The sequence below is a fragment of the Nothoprocta perdicaria genome, unplaced genomic scaffold (genome assembly GCF_003342845.1).
Source record: "Nothoprocta perdicaria isolate Ctin4 unplaced genomic scaffold, notPer1 scaffold_510, whole genome shotgun sequence".
Taxonomy (NCBI): domain Eukaryota; kingdom Metazoa; phylum Chordata; class Aves; order Tinamiformes; family Tinamidae; genus Nothoprocta; species Nothoprocta perdicaria.
In genome coordinates, this window is record NW_020455767.1 from 28,061 (window position 1) to 46,573 (window position 18,513).

An 18,513-nucleotide genomic window follows, 5' to 3' on the forward strand; every position below is an offset into this window, starting at 1 on the left:
GAGAGGTTTCCCCGCTGCTGGTGAGGAGAGGTTTCCCCGCTGCTGGTGAGGAGAGGTTTCCCCGCTGCTGGTGAGGAGAGGTTTCCCCGCTGCTGATCCCAACAGAGGCCTCACCGCCCCGGGCAAGGGTAAAAGGGCAGTATCCCATGCTTGGTTTCCTGCAGATAGTTGTGACTTCCATCTCTCTCTTTTAAACCTAGTGAGTTGGGGCTCACTTGCAAAGGTTTCTTTGTTCTCTCTGAAAGTGGGGAATTTGGAGCCTGTTCTCAAATCTGCTGCGTGTTGGCTCAGTTCATGTCCCACTGCTTAATATTTCCCTCCATACATAAGAAGTAATCAGTTTAATACCCTTTGGGATAAAGGGTGCTCAAATTCTGCTTATTTCTTTGTGGACTGACACTTGTGTTTTGTAATCCTGGCTAAACAGGATCTGACCCTGAAGCACGGCTGGCGCACTGGGGCGATAATTCCTGAGTTACGATCAGAGATTAAAATCATGAACACAGAGAGGTACATTCAAACCATGACCTGGCTACAGACCCTCACCGGACTGCTGGAACACATGCAGGTTTGTGCTGTGTGTAATGGGTTCTATACAGCTGGGTCCATTACCRCAGAGCTGAGTCCTGGATGTTGGCCCCGTTTAGGCTCCCTGGTTTGACTATAGATAAATAAGCACAGATACCCGGGCAAATAGTTTGTGAGTTATCTCAAACTTGCCTCTTTACTCCACTGATGATCACTTGGATTGATTGTTTGGCCTTTGGTTGTTTAAAGTTCATCTGGGTAACGTGCATATAACAGTTTTTGAAGTGTAGTTCTCGTYTTGTCAGTTGATAAAGGTTTGTTAATGGCAGGGTTCATTTGCCAGGGCATCCCTAGTTACTTGTCATCTGCATTTTATGTTCCAGGTTCATCGTGATCCTGATTCACAGATGATTTTAGAAGAATGGAAGAAGGAAAGAAAGGATATGAGGTAAGAAACGGGAGATGAAGTATTTTCTATGTGCTTCATGGTTAACCAAGTCTTCTCCCATGTCTTAACTGCTTCCTTTACCTTACAAAATTATTTCTGTAAAGCAGTTATTCTACCTATATCTTGCACAACTCTTGTCCCCTCTGATCCTTYGTGCATATGATCCCCCTTTCCCTGTTCTCTTTCTGCAGAACAGATGTTGGTTTTCTGCATGAAAGGGTAATGTCAGGCCTAATGCTGCTCCTTCTCTGTTCAGTTCTCCTGTCCCTCTGTTTTGTTCAGCTCTCATCATTGTTATTGGTTATACAGCTTAACTTCTGCATGAAGGAAATACCATTTAAATCACTTTTTAAATCACGTTTTTGTTGCTCCTCCTTTCTTTTTTTGATGACTTATTCCTAATATTACAAATAATAGGAAATTGGGACAGAATTTAGCAGTGAGTTTTTCAAGAATAGGTGGCAGGGTTAAAACCTATAAAATACTGAGGGAACACCCCCTAAATTCAGGGTGTCTGAAGGCTACTGTTGGCAAAGATGGCAACAGTACCAACAGCAATCTTCTCCCTGGAGAGCAAGGTAGACATGAATAAAATGATACTTGGCAATGACTAGTAATAGAAGCTAATTCCAAGGTACGTATAAACTTTTTGTGTATGTTAAACCAAATCTTCACATGTTTTTAGTCATAAATATTTGGGAAAAGTGAATAATAATTTGGATTTATATGAGACAAAAAGTTTTTTTTTCACAATTTCTAGAAATGAAAGCCTGAGATAGCATGTTTCCGAAGATGGAAACAGTTTGCCTTTGTTTTTAGTGAGATAAACAGGAAGCTTCTCTGTTCACTGCAATAACTAGACTTGGTTACATATAGAAAATGTAAACAATGTGTTTAGGTGACTTGGCTTGCAATGGCAAGTGAATAACTCATAGATTAAAATAATGAACTGACTAAAGGAACTTCAGATTCTGGTGCTTCACAATCTGCTTTGTGTTCTGGTAGAGATGTGCACAGACCTGTTCCCTTCATTCTCCTCACATTTTYTCTTTTGGGTGACAGGGAAATGAACAGGAATTTCTTCAACGCGCAATTTGGAAGCTTATTCAGAACGGATGAGAACCCCACTTACTTCCTACGACGCCTGTCTAGATTTGCTGATATCTATATGGCGTCACTGAGCTGCCTCTTGAACTACGAGCTCGACTACACGTTCTATCCCAGACGGACTCCTCTGCAGCACGAGCTTCCTGCCTGGTCGGACCAGCCGTGTGCTGGTGCCTTCAGAGTCCCCTTCCTGCAAGAGACGGTTCAGATCAAATGAGCCCCTGGCTTATTGGCTTCTAAATGGGATCAGATCAAAAGAACCCCTGGCTTATTGGCCCCCAAATGGGCAGATAACGCGCATATGCTTTCTTTCCTTTTTTTCTTGAATGTAGCTGTGTTTTTCTTAAGTCCCTTAAATCTATCGTCTTGRGTTAGCTGCAACTCATAGTTGTTCTCAGAACCGCAGCCCCTGATTTTGCCTCTCCCATGAGCTGCTCTTACTAACGGAGCTGATGCCAGGCTGCCAGACCAGCAGTGCCCTGGCAGGGAGGCCTGGCGGTGCAGAACGTGTTTGTTGGTGCTGGTTTGTTCAGAGGCAACTGCTCTCTGCAGCCTCGTGGCTTACGGAACACACGGATATGCTCCCTTCAGGCCCCATCTGGAGGGAGCTCTGGCTGGAGCCTCTAGCAGAGCGTCCGTGCTGCTCCAGCCGGGGTCGTGGGCACCTGGCCAGGCGGGTTCCCGTTTCCGTGCTGCTCCAGCCAGGGTGTCACTGGCACCCAGCGAGGCGGGTTCCTGTTTCCACACCGCTCCAGGGTGTTGCAGGCACCCGGCGAGGCGGGTTCCCGTCCGCGGGCGCCTCTGCCGTGGGGCCAGGCCCAGCGCGAGGGGCTACGTGAGGGGCTCCCTCCCGAGCGCTGCGTGTCTCGCACTGCCTCTGCTCGGCTTTTGATGCACGTGAGCATAATTCTGGAAGTGGGGCTAGAAATTTGGGACCTTTAGACACCTTGATTTTTAATTCCCAAGACACTTCAAAATGCCTGCTCTCTGGGAGTGAAGCCATTGCGAGAGGTTTTGCACTGTGCGTTCAGAACCTGAGGCTGGAAGCTGTCAGGCTTTAGCTGGACAATCATCCTCAATGCTGCTTTTTAATTTTATTTCAAACAGTGTCTTAGAAGGGTGTGCAGAGCAGTCGCTTTGCATTCCTGGGGGAGAATGGACCTTCACGCAGCCTTCAGGAAGCTTTTATGTTTAATAGTCAACACGCACAATGGACAAACAAGTTGAAAAAAACTTAACGTGAGACGATGAAAACTGGGATTCTCCCATTACTTGCTCCGATTTTCCTTGCTCAAACCCTCAAAGCTGAATTGGGGTGGTAGATGTTTTGCATCAAGCAAAACAGCTTTGACTGTGCGGATTAGAGGCTTTATTGAACTACCCTAATTATAGGAAATGCAGGAACACAAATTTTGCGCAGCCTGATAACGTTCCAAAGAGTCGAGCTGATAATTGTCTTTTTTTGCACAAGGAAAACACTTGTTGATGTGTTTCCTGCAACGGGCACTTTATGGAACTTATGTATAATTATTTTTAAACAAAGATGCTTTTATTTCTCAGTGTCGAAAGGAAGTGGAGCTTTTCTTTTTAAACTGGTGCTTTCCACCCCGTCATTTTAGAATACATAATTTGATTAATGCTTTTCAAATTCTAGTTATTAAAGGCTCTATTTTTGAAAGCCTATAATTAACAAAATAGCATGTGCGATCCTTCATTTCTTCTTAGGACATAACTTGCTTCCTACAGTGACTGTCAGGTAAACAAACTTTTGGTGACCARAAGTTTTCTTCTTTGTTTGCGTTTTTTAACCTGTTGGTGTTTGTGTGCATGGATCTGTATTAAATTTCATATGCAGTATCTTTTGTATTTTTAAAAGCATGCCTGCAAGGTAAAGAATGTATTTTAATCCAGTCTGTACAATTTCAGAAGCAGTTATTCTGTATGCTTGAAATCAGTCTGAAGTCCTCTAAGGTGATTTTATATTTTACTTTGTATGTGTGTAGCTTTCTTACAGTTTGAGTTCAAACTTGACATGCAACACTCCTGGAGTGCTGGTGGGTGTTTAGCCAGATGAACGTACTTAAAATGAGTAAGTTCATCTGACAGTTGTGCTGTTTTGCTGGAGAGGAGACAAAAATCTGCAAGATGTCAGGGAGCTCCTGGTGGGGCTGTACGAGGTATTTGGCATAACTTGGCAGTGCCTGAGCTGCAGTTTAGGGATGGAAACATCCCTGGTTTGCCTTCAGTTCCTCATCCTTACGCTCAGCTCAGCCAGAACTTGGTGCTGCAGAGGGTGGCACCTTTCATGTTCCTGGAGATCTCGGTGCACTCAGAAACACATCAGGAAGCTCCCACCTTGCTTTTGATCCTAGTGCCAGCACTTGGTGGCACCAGGTTGCGCCAGGCGGCGCTGCTCCGTGCGGCAGCATTTCTGTGATCACGGAGCTGCCAGGTTCCCTTCTCTCAAAGCCAACCGGGACAGGGCTCACTGCCCTCCTGCCCCTGTGGTAGCAGCAGTGGTTTTACTGCATCGGATGATACTGTCCCTGCCAGGCATGATTCAGGGTAGTGTCTTCTCTCTTGTCCTCTCTCCTTTTCAGCTGCTAAATCAGCCAGAATTCATTGCTGATCACTGTATGATGCAGTGTGACAACAGCTTGCTCGACTGAAACCTTGCTCTTATTGCATGACTGCCTGAGCTAAACAACACTGCATGAAGAAATCGGTTATGGGAAGGTTGTTCCTTAGGAAAACTATATACAACGTAAATTCAAGTGAGAATTCTAAAGTGTATTTATTTTTCAGTGATAGACTGCTCTTCTTTAACAGTTTTAAATGTTTGGCTTTCTTTGTAATGTTGGAGTTGAGCTGTACACCTTTGCTGTCTGCATTAAGTACTGTAATGCTGTCTTACTGACTTCAGATGGATTTTTGAGCATGTCTAAAGGACAATGTCTCTTCATATTAATTTTGGGGGTATATTTCATTCGAACACCAGAGTAAGAAAAAGGTCTTTTTTTTTTTTATTTTTTTCTTCTCAGTTCTACCAAAAACTCAGAAGACTGTAGTTTGTCAGTAAAAGAAGAGTTTAATGAACTATTGAAACTTTTTGTGATAAAAAATATTTAATGATTATTACAAAAATAAATGCTTGGACTTCATCCTGTGGTCCCTATAAGCCTTAATTTCTGTGGTTGATTTGGGAGAAGGGGCAGAAGAAGAGTTGTATTAACTGCAAAATTTTGTGGGTAAGAACTGCCTGAAGTATGGGCGCACATGTAAATGTGTGTGTTCATTTTATAAATTTTAGTATCTTCAAGTAAAACTAAAAAAGGCATTTTTGTGCAGGGGGAAGGGGAGACGTTGGAGAAATGCCACCAGTCTGTCCCTTTGGTTGTGTTTTCTCATTGAATTGCCTTGCCTGTCCCTGATGGATGATGGCATTGTGTGATCTGAAGGGACCTTACTCCAAGGTAAGGTCTTCTGGGGATGCTCGGAGAGGGACTTCAGGCTTTCTGACAAGGAAAGCCTCTCTCCCTCCATCTCYCATAGCAAACACCCCATTACTGCTGCTGCTGACTACAAAATCTTTGTCGTCTTGCTGTTCTGTGGTCCCTCTGGTATTCCTACAATTTGATGAGATGTTAAAGCTTTGAGGGGAGGGAATGAGAGAGAATCAAATGCAGGTCTGGAAACAGCAGTGGCTAGTGCTGCGTGTTGGTGAAAGGGCAGCACTAACCTGCTGGGCAGGAACACGGGCCTTATACAGATGGGTAGATTTTGCTCCTGCCAGCCTATAAAACTGAATGTGGAACCTGGAGTGGTGAAGTACTTCCTTCTTCACTGCTCACTTCTCCCAAAAATGCCTCAAATGAGTGTGTTTTCATACACACGATTTTTGTTCTTGTTGATGCTGTTGCTGTTTCCTGGTGTACAGTCATTTGAGTTGTCAACAAAACAAAGTTAGAGGAAGGACAGAAAAGCCAGGGCAAGCAAATAGAACAAACAGGGTGTTGGCATTTTCTGCTGCTGCATTTCTTACCCAAAACAGTGCTGTAACGAAACAGCACGCACAGCTTGAAAATACAGGTCGCTTGGTGCTAAGGAGCATGCTCTGTTTCATGCTCTCCTGTTGTAGTTGTAACCAAGTCAAAATGAAGGTACAGGGCCAGAGCACCAGCTAACCTCAGGGTATTTGCAAAATTAGCAGTCCTGTGTGTTTTGAGGCCATTTTAAATTTTGCCCAGAAAAGACATAAAATAGCATGCTAAGGGAAGCCTTATGCTTTYGCCAGTGAAGTGATTTTCTCCTTGCTTCTTGGGGTGTTAGCTGGGACTTAATTGTGCATTGGTACTCACAGTCACAGTGGGCATTTCTTAGCATACAGCCAACTCTTCTGAAGTTGATAATGTTGTGAAATCTATAGACTGCATCTGCAACCAAGTCATGCTCTTTTTTTTTTTAATTTGTAACAAGAAATCTTATTGCATAAAATATGTAGGTGCTATTTGTTCACAGTAAATGTAAATAGAAATGTGCTTTATAATTGACTAATCTTAAATTCTTTAATTCTGATCATAGGGACCACTCATTACAAGCTGCTGGTCATCTGAATCCTACAAAACAAAAGAAGAAAAGAATCAGAGTTCAAAATATTGTTCAAGAAAAGGTGTATTCAGAAGGCTTATTATGATTTTTAGACTCTGCATGGTCCTTCCTAAAGGTGACCATCAAAACTGTCCAGATACTCTCATTTTACTTGGACGATTTCCCTCTTTTCTTCACCCCTGCATAGACAAATCACTAGTACCCAGCAGCATTTAAAGTGCTATTTCCTTCATATTTCTTTAAAGGATTGAAAAGCAGATTTGCAGGTAGACTACAACCTCATGTTATATATATATCTACATATATATTTATACACATATATGTACATATGTATATACACATATACACATATGTACATATGTATATACACACACATATGTACACACATATATATATACACACACACATGCACCCCCCATATATATAGACACTACATAAATATATAAATATATACATAAATATACATAAATATATAAAACTTGAGATGGATCTGTAGCCTCAAGCCTCAATTTTGCTTCAGCTAGGGCTAYGCCATTCCTAGCAGCGGTGAGATAGGAAAACAGAACATAACTGTCTTCTCAACTTTCAACCAGGCACTTTCATTTCATAAAGTAATTCCCTTTCACCATGATTTTACACTCATATATCTCAATTTCAAATCAAAACAAACACTTACTGAGAAAAGTTCATAAGTAGGTTCYGGGGGAGTCAGTGCTGAAGAACTTTCGTATGAGGGGTTGGTGATATTTGAAGGCTGTGACTTGTCCAGTGATGTGCCATCAGTGTCATCTTTTGACTACATAAAATCACATAAACCTGCTTAAAATCCATCTTCCAGCWTGAAGTGCATTAGTTGGGCATGTAAGCTTTATGACTGACTACTGCATGTAACATTTTAATGACCTGGCTTCATCATCTAAACCAGGTTTGAGTTGTGTTCAGTGTTGTATTATCTTAATCAAATCATTTAGCAATGGTACCTTTTTTGCCTTCATAGTTTTTAAGCCCCAGCTAAGAAGGGGAGAGGAAGAGTTGTGCCTGCCAGAAAAGGTGGCTAGTTGCTCCTGAGCTCCTGCATTGCTAATCTATAAAAATACAAGTGTTTCCACTTGGCTCACAGCTCCTCTGTCATTTCTGGAAGACAACACTTAAGCTAGGGTCTAGAAGAGGGAGGGATTTCTGGTTGCTTTCTTCTGGACCGATTGTGTTTTTGTAACACCTCGTTTCAGTTGTTCCTCCTTGTCTCAAGGCTGAGTTGCTGAGGGCTTGTTTCCCATCGCAAAGATGCTGTGCAAGGCTAGTAAGATTAGCTGACTCTACTGATAGCTAATGTAAGCACAGAGAAAGAAAACAAGTGTGAGAGTGTATCACTATAAAAAAATGCAAGTTTGAGTCCTAACAGTCTGCTTGCTAGACTTTGAATCTCGTCTGCTTTCTATCAAATGTCTCCTCCTCCAGAGAAGCAGCGGTAGGAGAAAAGATGACAGGTTCTTTTAAGGGGTTGAAATTACCAGCTTCCCTAAAGCTGATCTTCCTAGTGAGACAGATTTCCACAGTGGTGCTGTTTTGCTGTAAGCTTTTGGACAGCCCTAGGTGTGTTGGAAGTGTGTCTGTGAGGAGGAGTTAGGGCACCCTGGATCTTGGCTTGTAGTAGACAAATGTAAGCCCACGTCTAAGAGACGTGTGTGAGCCTGCATTTGGGGATCATCCCATTTTCTCCATGTTTTAGATTGAACATTTCAAGCATGAAGCAATTAGGAATATTTGCTGACTTAATAAAACACTGAGAGCCTGGGAAACTGGAATCTGTGAGTTTCTGAGGGCTGGTGAAGCACAGTGAGTTTCTGAAGTGACCTGCTTTGTGTTCTGGTCAGTCTCCTACCTTGAAATGCTGGAAGTCTCTATCTTTCCTCTTGAATCTGAAGTAACAATATCCAATAAGAGCCACAATTCCAATAACCAGACAGATGCCAAAGAATATTCCTGTCCCAGAGTCAGYGTGAAGAGAAGCCTGAAAGCAGAGAGACAGGGTGAGTTATGGGGTGATGAGCACGAGTCACCTTTCAGCACCTGAGCCCAGAGGATGTCTCTTTGAGATACTCCCTTAGTCCTGAACTGCTTTTCTGTTTCTGTTTCCATTTCCTGGAACCTCATCCTTACAGGCAGCTGAATATAGCCTTTTGAGAATTACAAACTGTATTTTTATTTATCATAGCTTCACCTTATTCATAAAATGTGTCCAAGTAATCTTTTCTGGTGAGGTTCTCAAAGAAACTCTAGAGAGTAAGATGAAACTGAAATCTCATTGACCTGCCAAGGAAAGGCCCATACCAAATTCCTCTGAGCAGCTTTAAAAACCTATATTACAAATACAAAAGTCTTCTCATGGATTCAAGCTTATTACCCACCACTCTGCATGCTGGGAAATTTTTGTCTTATTAACCCTTGTTGGAAGATACATGATCTCCTGAGAGCCCTGCCTAGCACCACTTGAATCGAACCACCTCTGAAACCCGGCCTGTCACCCCACTCGTTGGACTGACTGCCAGCCCCAGGCTGGGCCCTGCGTGAATGGCCCTGGCCCGGCCTTCTSTAGATTATGAAGTCCCATGAGGTACCATGACTTTACCTCAAAATCATTCTGCAGTCTAGCAGGTGAAGCTAAGTGGATGCAGATTACCCAAATTACTGCTTTTGGAGGATAGTTCTGGAAGTAAAGATGGGTCTGTGATAGGGAAGACCTCTGTATGCAATTACTTTAGCTTTTCCATGTGAAGTCTTAGCTCCAGGGCCTACTGCTTAGAAAAACTAATGAGTAGATTTACCCTGGTAGAAGTAATCTCATTATTATCCTAACTGATAATATGTCTTCTGCGCTTGGCTTTCTCAGAGAACAAAGTAATTTACATGGTGCAGCTTGACAGCTAAATACTGAAAATGGTTTAGTTGCCCTCTAGTCTTTGAAAAGTATTAAAAAAAGATGTAGTATCATGCTGCTAGAAAGTGACAGAAATTGCCTGTAATTTTGAATCTTCTTTTCAGGCCATAATTTACACTGTAATCTGAGTGTACCATATTCTGCTTCTCAAGCTTGTAGGAGGTAAGGGATTTTTGTGTGGGGATATTAGTGAACGTCTAGTAACTAACATCATTTTGTAAAAGAGAAATTTGAAGACCAAAATGGAAGTGAGAAATACAGTACCTGTGGACTAACAGAATTAATCCTGTGGACCAAGGAGGTGGCAACTCAAGTCACCTCCTAAATTAGAGCCGAGATAGGCCAGAAATGAGACTGAAACCCCTCCAGCACATGGAAAGATTTTGGAAGAACCAAAATGGAGCTTAACAAAGCTCTAAGTGGGAAGCTCATAGAATCGTCATGTTTGGAAAAGACCTTTAAGATCATGAAGTTCAAATAGCTTTATCCCACTGAAAAAAAGAAATGATGGAAACACCTTGTGAAGACAGAAAATTCTGAACTACCTTCACTAGTACCTTGTTCTCAACTTCTACGTTTCTTCTAGAAAAGAACCTGTTAACCTGAGACTGTACATAGGAGAGCAAAACTGGAAATTTGCCAAAGTTAGCAGTGCCTTTGAGATGATACAGTCCCCCTTAACCACCCCCAATGAATATATACCTACCGGAGCTGGTGGAGCCTTTAGAGGCTCTGAAATGACATGGATTATCCCATTGGAAGCAATTATATCCCACCCGACAATAGCACTTCCATCCACAAATCTGATCTGGTTCTACCAGGAGAAAGAAGAGAGAGAACACAGCTTTGACCTTTTTGCCTCTGAGGGTGGAACATAACTTAAGCTTGTTTTCTCCCTAACCACTATTGATTCATAGAGGGAAAATTTCTTGAGGGGTTATGCAGTTGTCTCAATGAACATGAGCCCAAGTTCAAGAAACCACAAAAATGCCAACTTTCTTTAAGAATAAAGTCCTGCCCTTATCTCTCTTCTTGTCCCACTGCTATCCTCCACAGTCGTGCCAGCCCAGGAGCCAAACCTGTCTCCTCCCACGCTGCAGTTCCTGCAGGCCACCTGAGCAGTTTCCAAATTGTGCAGGTCAGAGCTTTGCACTTAGCTGTTTGTCACTGGCATCAGAAACCCCAGCTCCCCTTACCTGCCTCAAGAAATACTAACCTGTGAACTCACTCAGTAGAAGATTTATTTTTATAAAAAGTACCTGTTCACTTGTGACAGCTTGGTATTCTTGGCCTTTGCTGTCTGTTATTAAGAGTTTTTCCCCTAATCGTGTTAGAAGAGTGGTCCCATTGGTCAAATCTTCATAAAACATTAAGCTTGCATTAGATAAATGATACTCAATATCTCTCCCGGAAAGTGTCTAAAAATAAGAATGAAATAGAAGGAACATTAACTAGGTTCGTTAATCTGTTATATTTGATTATTAAATTAAATGCCTGTGACCTTTTTTGCTATTGATGGTGCAGCAAATGAGATATGAGATATGAGATAGAGGCCCTTTGGAAATCTGTGTACTAGTACTGGGCTCCTCTGTCGCTATTTCTGAGTACTGTGCAGCAGGAATACCTTTATTTGAGCTGGATAGAGGATTTTGCTCTCCTGGAGGATAAGATATGAAGTGGTGAGTCTCAGATACACTCAAAACAGCTTAAAGATGCAAACCAGGGCATAAACTTATGTGAAGAGAAATCACTTGCAGGTCACTTTGATTAAAAGCCCAAAGTTCTATTTGACATATTCATCGCTCTGGGATGGCTGGCTCCTGAGGGAAAATGCTAGCCTTGTTTCCCACTGGAGCTGGAGCTCCAACCTAGCCTTTGATTCAACGGAAGAAAAAGATGGGCATAAAGTGAAGCCAGGATCAGATTCCTTTAATGTATTTATAAGACATATTGCAGAGCTTTTTGGAAACAGTACAGACTTCAGGGAAAAGACTTTATCTTGGCCACCTTTATCTGGCAACTAAAACTTCTGCAAAGAAAATTCACTGTAGTTAGGCAAACTTGCTAATTTTACATTCCTGATTGCAGAAGAGGAAAGGATGAAACAAATGTTTCACACACAGTTTAAACCACATGGCTATCCAAAGAAGCCATGTCAATGTAGGTATTTTTTTTTTAATTAAGATTTCATCAGGACTATAGAAACTCTGAATAGCTTTAAAAAGTGTCCCTAACATATGGAATAAAAAGATTACAAAAAAAAAAAAAAAAAACACCTCACCTTGTTTACGATTAGCCCAGTATCATTTGGGGCAAAGAGAGTAGCACGAACTGACAGGTCTGTGAGGTACTGCAGGAACTCTCTCCCTTTCCTAGAGCGGTTAGAGTAAGCCAGGATTTCCTAGGCAGAAACAAAATTCACCTTTAACAGAGGGTAATTGTGAGCTGCGATGGCAGCTGAAAGGATATCATAAAAATAATGACAGATAAACTTTCTTTTATTATAAGTGAAGCAACTTTGAGTGACATTAAGGGAGAAGTTTGTAGTTGAAATAAAGAATTGTCAGATCAATAGCTAAGCCTTAGCCTGAATTGTAGGAACTGGGCTCTTGTCTGTGAGGCTAGTTACATGAGCTTCTATGTGTCCTTCTGAGTATCCGCAAGAAAGGGAGTATTTTAATGCTCTGCCATCCCCCAGTAGCAGTATGGTAAAACAAAAAGCCACAGTGATATTTGAAAATCCATCAACATCCCAGTGGCAGCTGAGTACAGAATCCATTTTACTCTAAACTTGTAGTAACATTCAATTTCCAAGTGTTTTACAAACCTGAAACACTTTTGCAGCAGTCAGGTTATGACTTAGATGGTCCTGAGTTAGACCATTTCAGCTTTCTTTGCTAGTGTATTTTTTTTTAATTTCTATTTTCTCTTACAGTTTAAGAAGAGCAGTAAGAAAACACACATGCACTGTACTAGCAAGGCAGAGAGGCGCTTATAACCAGGCGACAACATTACAGCACTTGCTTCACTTCCTTCCAAACAGTATGTGTAATTTACAGGCCGTACCGACAAGAAGTTTGTCAGCGTTGGGAAAGACATCAGAACTTGCAGCAAATTCCCACTGCAGGAGAAGCCGTCCCCCACGTAGCCTGTCTTGCAGGTGCAGTTCACTTCTGGAAGGCACAAGCAGGCAAATGGAGGTGGGACTGTTTTGGACTGCTCTGAAAAATGACTTGCCAGTCAACAGAAATACATTTTTTTAAAAGTTAGAGAGATATAGAATCTTTTACAATGCCAGCTGTCACTCTCTGAGACTGACCAAAGACATTGAAAAAGAGATTGCTGCTGTCTGTTGAACAGAGTGACACTACTTAATGTTACCTTTCTCTCTGTAGCAGAAAACATCCCAGGTTTCACTCAGATTGACTCTTTTTCCATAGTCGACTATTCCAACGTATCCAGCTCCACAGTTTGGGGAGGAGAAGGCAGTGGGATAGCCAACTCTTTCATTGTCTAACCAGCCAGCTGCACAAAGGTGGTATCTTGCCTGAAAGCAGCACAAGGTTAAAGATACAGAAGAAGGAGCTCAGTGGCTAAGCTGTAGACAGCGACAGCAGCTCATCCCATGCTTGTGCAGCACCCAACCTCACTAGACCTTTTCCTGAAGTGTGGGAGATCAGCAGGTTTGTGCTGGCTCTCTGGGCAGCCATCCTGCAGCCTGCTGTGTGCTGAGGGGCTCAGGAAAACGCTGAGGCCCCTCCAAAAGTCAGGGGCTCCCCATAAAGACAAAGGGAGCCTTTCCCAGGAAAAGCTTCCCAGATCTGAAAGCCAAGGCAGGATCAGAACTAAGTATAACCTATGTTTATGAAAGCTAGATGGGGATGTGAAATACCTTCTTTTTTCAACATGGAAATTGCTGGCAAACCACTTGAACATAAAAGTGAAATACCCAGGAACACCAGTGCCAACCCCTACTGCCAACTTTACTGCTTTGAGGGATTTATTCACGCTGCAAGGAACCAGAGAGACACAGCTCCAGCAGGGAACTGAATCCTCTCAAAAAAGCAGAGGAGCTACTGGATTTGGTTCACAAGGAGGTTTGCATGCAGGCTCTGCCTTAGCCTCTCATTTTGCTTAAAGTGTCTCTCCCATGTGAGCTTCTTTCTTCCCTCTGCAGATGGGAACGAGCTAGAAAGAGATGGTCAGTCTGACCTTTTCTAAAAGCAAGTTTTACAAACTCAAGGTGTGATACTGATCTCACTGACATCAAACATGTGCTGTCTACAACACAGTAAAAAAAGAATATGGAAATGGCTGTGTTAACAGCACTTCGGGAATCTTATGTAAAGAAAAATGAAAATTCACGGCTAATTCTTAAGCGTATATTTCTTTAAGAAATTAAATTAAAACTCCTATAAAACCACTCTTTAACACTTACCATCTGATGGTCTGTCACTAAAAAAAAAAGAATTTGGTATCTGCTTTCAGGGTAGTGTAAGCAGGCATGCAACATGGTCAACATTTTTTTTCAGTTTTTGGGCCATTTCCTAAGGCTAACAAATTAAGACTTTGGAATGCTGACCACAGAAATACAATTGGCAGGGAGAAATAAAGGCCAGTGAGATCATTGCAGGTGTTCTCGCAGCAGCAGGAATAGTCCAACCACAGTTTAAACACAGCGCTGTGTTTATATTTTAAATTTCTGGGACCAATTTGAGTTTCTCTCAGAGCTATATGTCCTACCTGAGGATTTCACTCAGGCCTCTTATTCTCACTGTGTATCTTACCAGCAATTAGTTTCCAGAATGAGCTACACATCACTGATCTTTCAACTCTTGCACTGCTCATAAACAATTTAAAAGCTGGGCTTGTAGCCAAACATATCCTGGGCAGGGGGGATAAGAAGGGAGAGAAGATGAAGTTGTTAACACATGGTCTCCTCCTCTCTCCTCCCTTGCCATATCCATAGCCCCACACTGGGGCTATATCCACTCCAGAGGATTTCCTTCTACTACATCACCTTCTGAGCATACAGCAGCTGATTATAAGTAGCTATGGTGGCTGATTCATTGGCGCAGGCCTCCTTTGCCTTCTCGTAAGTCATTTTGTACTGCCCTTTTGGGGACCGTAAATGGAAAACTCCAACCGTAGTATCTGCAAAGAAAGAGAAGAACCAGTTCTTCTTGGTTAGATTTCTTTTTTTCTGGGTGCAGAATGAACTTTGCTGTAAGAATTACTGGTGAATTTTATTAAATGTAGTTAGCACAAAGTCACCTCGTGAGGGTAATATTTCTACCTGGAATGCCTTAATTTGTGGCTTCATAAAGCCAGTATTGAAAAGTATTTAAGCATGTGTTCTAATGTCAGTCGTACTTAAATCTCATTAGTTCAAAAGGATTTAGGTAGACGACTGAGTGGGCTTGCAGCTGCATGGATCCAGACCAGACCCACTGATTGCAGTGTGCTGTCAGAGGTATAAGGAACGTTACATGGACTGATTAAGATGAACAACCAAGATTTAAGGGCCACTGCATTGTGTGTGTGTGCCTACATTCCAGAGTTGCTGTCCTGACCTTGGAAGTGGAGATCGACACAGTCAGCATCAGGATGGCACTGCCCATTGTCTTGTAAACAGCGATTAATAGGAAGTTGCATCACAGAGCAATTCAGCCCATCACCAATATAGTTATTTTTACATTCGCACTTGCGTTTATCCTGGTTGGAGAGAGAAGAAAAAGGCCGCATCGAGTATTTAGCAAACATAAAAATGGTATTTCAAGCCACATTTTGAACTGCTGGAATTTTTTTTCTTTTGATGTATCCAAGAGTAGGCAAACATAAAAGCTGCTGCTGMTGGCAACTGTGATTCATCAGGCTGCTTACTGTCATACTGACATTAATTCTTCTAAGCAAAACATTTACCTACGTACTTAGGGGCTCTGCTGAATTAAGACCAAGTATATTTCCATCTACAAAGTGAATAATATGCATTGGAGAATGATATGACCTGTCATTAACAAATATAGGATGACAAACCAATCAAAATGATGTTTAAATGACAGTGCGTGGAAGCATGAAACGAATTTAGCAGGCTACTAATTGTAATAAACTGAAAAATAAAAAGAAAATAGGAGACAGTTTCATCTAGGGATTATGACTCTTATCAAATGGAACAGAATAGCAACAAAGCTATTCCATATATTTCCTGGAAGAGAAATCAGGCAAACCACCAAAATGGATCAGCAGACGTTCTCAGAAGGACCAAAATAAATACAAGATAAAAGTCACCACCACAAATTATCCTTTACAACATTGACCTTGCAAGCCCAGGAATGTGCATCATGTGGCTGCAAAGCTTTTGGAATCTTGGTTTTTAAATCGTGGTTGGTTGGGTAACAAACAAGTGACCTATTCTTTCACCAGTCCCTAGGCTTACCTACCAAAGTATATGCCATTTTAAGCTACCAAAATGTTATTACAAGTATTTTGCTAAGAAAGAGATAGCAAAAAAAAAAAAAAAAAAAAAAAAAAAAAAAAAAAAGGCAACAAAAATTTTACACATAAAATGTCTCATTTGCTTTGGTACCCCTTTCTTTAAAGCAAAGATTTCAAAACAAGCTGTTTCTTACTCCTCAGCTGAGAGGGTGCCCAGTTAATGTGGAAAGTGGGCCAGACACATGTAAACATTGTTTTGGAAAACAAGTGACTTTTAGAGGTACAGGCAATGATCAAGTTGTTGGCAAGGCCAATTAAAAGACTTCTATTGATGCCAGTAAGAAGTGTCCTAGACTTCCCCAGGGGTGACCAAAATGATTCAACTTACAGGTCCGATGACTGTACAAATGGCATGTTCATGGCAGCCTCCATTGAACCCATCAGCACAAGGATTTATTGGAAGGCATGTAAAACCATCTCCTTTGTATCCTTTCTGGCAAGTACAAAAGATTTTCACTCCAATTTGTGTGCACTCTGCTGCCTTGTGACACCCACCGTTGTTTTGTATGCAAAGGTCTGCAGCTGCCAAGGGAAAAGAAAATGCATGAGTTGAGTGTGCGCCACAAGAGGATGTTTCTCACAAGGGTAAACCAGCCGCAGTTACTTTGAATGTACACTAGAGAGACTAAAATACTTTCTGGGAAAAATACTGTTAGAGTTTCCTGATCCATTCCTGACCTTGTGCAATAGCTAGCCCATGTAGCTATTGGGCTATGTGAAGCTGTGGTCAGGACTTTCCGAAACTGTGGTCAGGACTTAAGAGATCTAAAAACTTGACATCAGTCCCTACAGAACCTTTGCTTCTTGGCAGTRTAAGAGTTTTGTGTTTGGGGATATTGCTGTGGCCAGAGTGACTTCTGAGGATGGGAAGTGCCTGCCTGAGAATGACTGCTTCTGCTCTAACGTTGCGAGAAACTTCCCTTGCCAAAAGTCATTGAAGAAATCCTGTACATGAAATACTGCTGAAACCCTGCCATGCTCCAATACGTGATCCCAGCTAGTTCATCCGCTGCTGGTTCTTCTGCCTATAAAAGCCTGGTGAAGCCACCCACCTGCTTTAGGAATAAGTAGTTCATATGGTCTAAATTTTTTTAGTGTCTGCTTGTTGCAAGTCTTTAGGTTTGATAGCTAACATTGCACACTCAACAGTAACTGCAGGCAGTACATGCGGGGAGAAGAGCCTGCCTTCTTTGAGCATGCTGTGAATGAAGAGGGAATTCACCTATGCATGTGATCCCATCTCCATTGTAAAATGGCTTGCACTGACACGTGTTGTTTTCCATACAGACAGCATTTGTGGAACAACTTGGAGTACACACTGGCAGAAGAGCTGTGAAGAACAAAAAAAAAGCTGTGATGAAAATGTCCTGCGTTTACATTGCAAAGTCCTTGCTTAGGGCAGAAAGGAAAGCCGTTATATCGCTCTTGCTAACTGGAAAACCTGTATGAATATTTTTTGGACTGCTTAGCTCTCAGGTAATATCTTCCCTCATGTAGCCTAAAGCACTTTCCCAAGGAAGGTAAGCATTCATACTCCCATTTCACACATAAATAGACAGGAAGATGAAGGGACTTATTCAGTCAGCAGAAGAACTGGACTCTGTCTCCCAGTCAATGTACTTGATAGTCCCCTTAGCTCCAGGTGAGGGTTTCTCATGTTATTAACCTCTTCTTTCTCTCCCATATGCAAGCCCTCTGTTGACCTGAGATTAGACAGAGACCTAGTTTGGTTTCACACAGCCGACCAGTCCATCCTGTTTCACAGAAACATTGTCCTGTTCCAGTGTATCCTTCATCGCACTGCCCATGGGTCTTGCATTCACAGACTGCAAAAGAATAACAGATCAGTCATTTACAGATCACTCATGGGAAAAGGGGAAAATCTTTTCTTTGAGAAACACCACCTAGATTGTCAAGTTGGGTATAGTATTATCCTGCAAGAATTTAGGTTAGTCCCTTTCACTACTATGATGGTCAAGCAATGGAACAGGCTGTCCAGAGATGTTGAGCAATCCCCATCCTTGGAGGTTTATCCTACTGGGTAAGGCCCCGAACATCCTATTTTGATCTCAGAGTTGATTGTGCCTTGAGCAGAAGGCTGGACTAGTGAGATCCTGAGGTGTTTTCCAGTGTGACTTACTCTGTGATGCTATGGTTYATAATATGCATTAGTTCAATGAGCCTTTGGAAACAAATACTGATCTACGCTGTGCTCAGGAGGAGCAAACTTCAGGTACAACTACAGTAGGAAAGAGTTAATGGGTTAACTCATTAGGGGGTTACCCTAATGAGTTGCAGTTGCTAGCTCTGGAGAAGCCACAGCTTGCCACTTTAGGCAAGTGAATGAAGATTACAGGCTTAAAAATGAAGGTATGTAGAAACAATATGC

The 18,513-nt window shown here is 42.0% G+C and overlaps 2 protein-coding genes across 2 annotated transcripts in view; one reads left to right on the forward strand and one right to left on the reverse strand.

Moving 5' to 3' along the window:
* The window catches only part of NT5DC3 (5'-nucleotidase domain containing 3), a 17,899-nt gene extending 15,195 nt beyond the window's left edge, over positions 1 to 2,704 (forward strand). The window contains exons 12-14 of the mRNA XM_026048127.1: positions 428 to 568; positions 912 to 976; positions 2,039 to 2,704. Of these exons, the coding sequence (XP_025903912.1) occupies positions 428 to 568; positions 912 to 976; positions 2,039 to 2,300 (468 nt within the window). The 3' untranslated portion in view covers positions 2,301 to 2,704. The remainder of the gene's footprint in view (positions 1 to 427; positions 569 to 911; positions 977 to 2,038) is intronic.
* A 3,068-nt stretch (positions 2,705 to 5,772) lies between these two features.
* Positions 5,773 to 18,513, reverse strand: part of STAB2 (stabilin 2) — an 80,102-nt gene continuing 67,361 nt past the window's right edge. The window contains exons 57-69 of the mRNA XM_026048128.1: positions 17,846 to 17,950; positions 17,347 to 17,454; positions 16,453 to 16,646; positions 15,203 to 15,344; positions 14,650 to 14,783; positions 13,011 to 13,176; positions 12,696 to 12,802; positions 11,911 to 12,030; positions 10,889 to 11,047; positions 10,336 to 10,443; positions 8,574 to 8,702; positions 7,368 to 7,487; positions 5,773 to 6,699 (exon numbers count right to left, since the gene is read on the reverse strand). Of these exons, the coding sequence (XP_025903913.1) occupies positions 6,649 to 6,699; positions 7,368 to 7,487; positions 8,574 to 8,702; positions 10,336 to 10,443; positions 10,889 to 11,047; positions 11,911 to 12,030; positions 12,696 to 12,802; positions 13,011 to 13,176; positions 14,650 to 14,783; positions 15,203 to 15,344; positions 16,453 to 16,646; positions 17,347 to 17,454; positions 17,846 to 17,950 (1,643 nt within the window). The 3' untranslated portion in view covers positions 5,773 to 6,648. The remainder of the gene's footprint in view (positions 6,700 to 7,367; positions 7,488 to 8,573; positions 8,703 to 10,335; positions 10,444 to 10,888; positions 11,048 to 11,910; positions 12,031 to 12,695; positions 12,803 to 13,010; positions 13,177 to 14,649; positions 14,784 to 15,202; positions 15,345 to 16,452; positions 16,647 to 17,346; positions 17,455 to 17,845; positions 17,951 to 18,513) is intronic.